This window comes from Egretta garzetta, unplaced genomic scaffold, assembly GCF_000687185.1.
Source record: "Egretta garzetta isolate BGI_Z169 unplaced genomic scaffold, ASM68718v1 scaffold87, whole genome shotgun sequence".
NCBI lineage: Eukaryota > Metazoa > Chordata > Aves > Pelecaniformes > Ardeidae > Egretta > Egretta garzetta.
In genome coordinates, this window is record NW_009260286.1 from 2,572,059 (window position 1) to 2,574,839 (window position 2,781).

Here is a 2,781-nt window from a genome sequence, read left to right on the forward strand (position 1 = left end):
CGTCTGCAGATACTTGCTGCACAACAGATGCTCTGTACCACTTTTCGTCTTTATGACATTTAACAACACAGGCAACCTGTCCAGTTTTGTAAGGACTGGTATGCTCTTTATAGTAAGTCTGAATTTGTTCCATTAAGTTATTTAGCTCTGGCAGTTTACTTTGCAACTGACACGAAAAATCTGCTGGGGAAACAATGTAAGAACACACCACTTCAAAAACTGTTCCTGGTTTAAACACAATCTCTTTATAAAATAATTTTTTCTCACATACCGATTTACAGCTTTTAGAGATAGTACCTTTTCCAAAACAGGACAGCACAGCAGATTCTCTCAGCACTGAAGGCGCACTTAATGATTTTTCCTTCTGAAATCTCGCTCCATTTCCTGACACTTTATTTTTATTAATATTACAGATTCTCTGTGCATTTACTTTTTTTTTTTTACATTTGCGGGGATTCAGGGCTTGACTTTTTTTTGTTGAATTTAGAACAGAATCTGGTCTCTTTTGCCAGTATTCAGCATATCCAGCTTGAACCATACATGTGGCAATATCTCTGTACTGCAAACCATTCTTCCACTGCACATTAACAATATACTTGTTGTTTTGCTTCCCAATGACATGCAACAGGAGAAGTTTGTCAAACACAACCTCTTTGAAGAAATCTATTTCCTTTTTAACCCACACATCATCAACAGGAAATGTACAAGCAAGTGTACAACACATAGCTAAAGCTGGTAAATCAGAAAACTCAGGAAGCAATGTTTTCACATCATAACAGGGTACTGTATCTGTATTTCCAAAATCAAAAAAATAAACAGTGATATCTACACAAAGAACTTCAATGACAACACCCCGATAATAATGCATGTCTTTGCTATACCGGGCACAGCACAGCAATCCAGGTTCTGGGTTTTTAAGGACCATTTCATCAGCTCCAAATTGGTTATAGGCATCTGCAATGTTTTTCATCAAGGCTTGAAATTCATTCTCATATTCACACGTTTGAATCCAGAAATCAGATGGATTTATGACATATACCACAAAAGCAGTATAGAAAGAATTCATTTGCATTTCTACTCTTTTACAGTGGTTTGACAAAGAAATATCCCATTCAGGTAAGCAGGTTTTTGTATGTTTACTTCCAGTACAATTCTTAAATGAACTGGATCTCTCATCACAAGGTTTGTAGTTAACAGCAATACTTGTAATGTTTGTTTCCAAAAGCGAGACACACGACGCAGCTGCCTCATTCAGGTTTTCCGGATGCTTAGCATTAATTTCAAGATTTTCATTTTGCAGCGTAACGTAATACAAGCGTTTAATGTCACTGAATAAATCAACGTGGACACACACAGAAGTTTGGCGTATCAAGGCCCGTACAAGTTCTTTCAGCTGAATTTTTGCTACTCTTTCATCCTGACTATCGAAACAAGACAGCGCACATGGAAATGAAGTCATTGGTAACACCATGAACTCTGCTTTAAGTTTCTGAACACAACTGGATGGCACAGCTTCAGTATTGCCAAAATCCATAAACCAGACTTCCACATGGTCAGAGAGAAGCTGTTTTATCACTCCTCTATGCCATTGTCCATTTTGCCTTTTAGCAGCACAGAGTAGCCCTAAACTATCAAAACATTTGTTATATTCTGTACTGATAGCTTCATAGTACAAATGCATAGCTCTTGTCAAATCTTCCAGCTCTTTCTGCCATTTCTGTGTCTTACAGTAAAATTTATTTGGGCTTACTGCAACAGTTATTTTTACATTTTCTTTACTGCCAACAGGTAGACGTGGGAATAGATCATCTGGAACTGGCCAAAAATCTGCTGGTTTCTCAAAATTACTGAAAGTAAGCAACTCCTTGACTGGATACTTCTGATGCAACAATTGTGGCACTCTCTTACAAAGCATTTCTTGGGGAAATGCTCTTAACATTTCTACAATAAGACAAAATGAGTCTCCATCAATAAATTTTCCTAACCGCAGTTCAAGAACATCACTGATGATCTTTGGTACTTCTAGAATAAACAGTTGGTTTGCTGTAACAGCTTTCACATGACCTGTAATCTGTAATCCTACCAGAGATGAAAAATAGTTAATGGCTTTTGGGCACCATTTTTCTCCAAGAGGAACTATGCTTGCAAAAATGCCCAAAACCACCCTTGGAGGCAACTGAAACAACTCATCACAAGCAGAAGCAAGATGTGTTTCCTCAACCACTAGCACTTGCCCAGTGTCTATAAGGAAAGCCTTACAGATATTCCCTGTCTTTTCCAGAACTCTTCCTCTATGCCATTTTCCTTCTGTGTCTTCCACCAAACAAGATCCACCAACACGAACACTATCCTTTACTTTGAATGCACGTTGTATTTCATTTTGCAGTATGTAATAGTCAAGCTCACATCCTGCCTTGTATTGACCTTGGAACACTATAACCAAGCATTCAGGATGGCATTCTATGAGAGTTATCTTCAGATTCATATCTACTATTTTTGGTGAGGGAGTCAGAGATTCCATTCTGTCTGCAAAGAAAAGGAGTAAGATCAGCCTGATATTCTTCTGTACTTTTCCTTTATCAACTAATTATATGAAATTTGCTTTTGAAATGCTTTAATAGCATATTATCACACTTCTGGTTAAAATGTATACTAAACATTTAACAATGTTATGTTTTATGCAACTGGGATACACTTGACACAATTCTCTTTGTAAAGACATGTTCATATAACATCTGAAAAAAAAGTATCTTGCTCTTGTGGCTACACTAATTTATCACT

General features: G+C 37.1%; 1 protein-coding gene across 1 annotated transcript in view; it reads right to left on the minus strand.

The window, feature by feature from the left end:
• Positions 1-2,521, minus strand: part of TDRD15 (tudor domain containing 15) — a 5,985-nt gene extending 3,464 nt beyond the window's left edge. Inside the window, 1 exon segment of the mRNA XM_035897954.1 lies at positions 1-2,521. This exon segment is cut by the window's left edge and continues 5 nt beyond it. Within this exon segment, the coding sequence (XP_035753847.1) occupies positions 1-2,521 (2,521 nt within the window).
• Between the last annotated feature and the right edge of the window lie 260 nt (positions 2,522-2,781).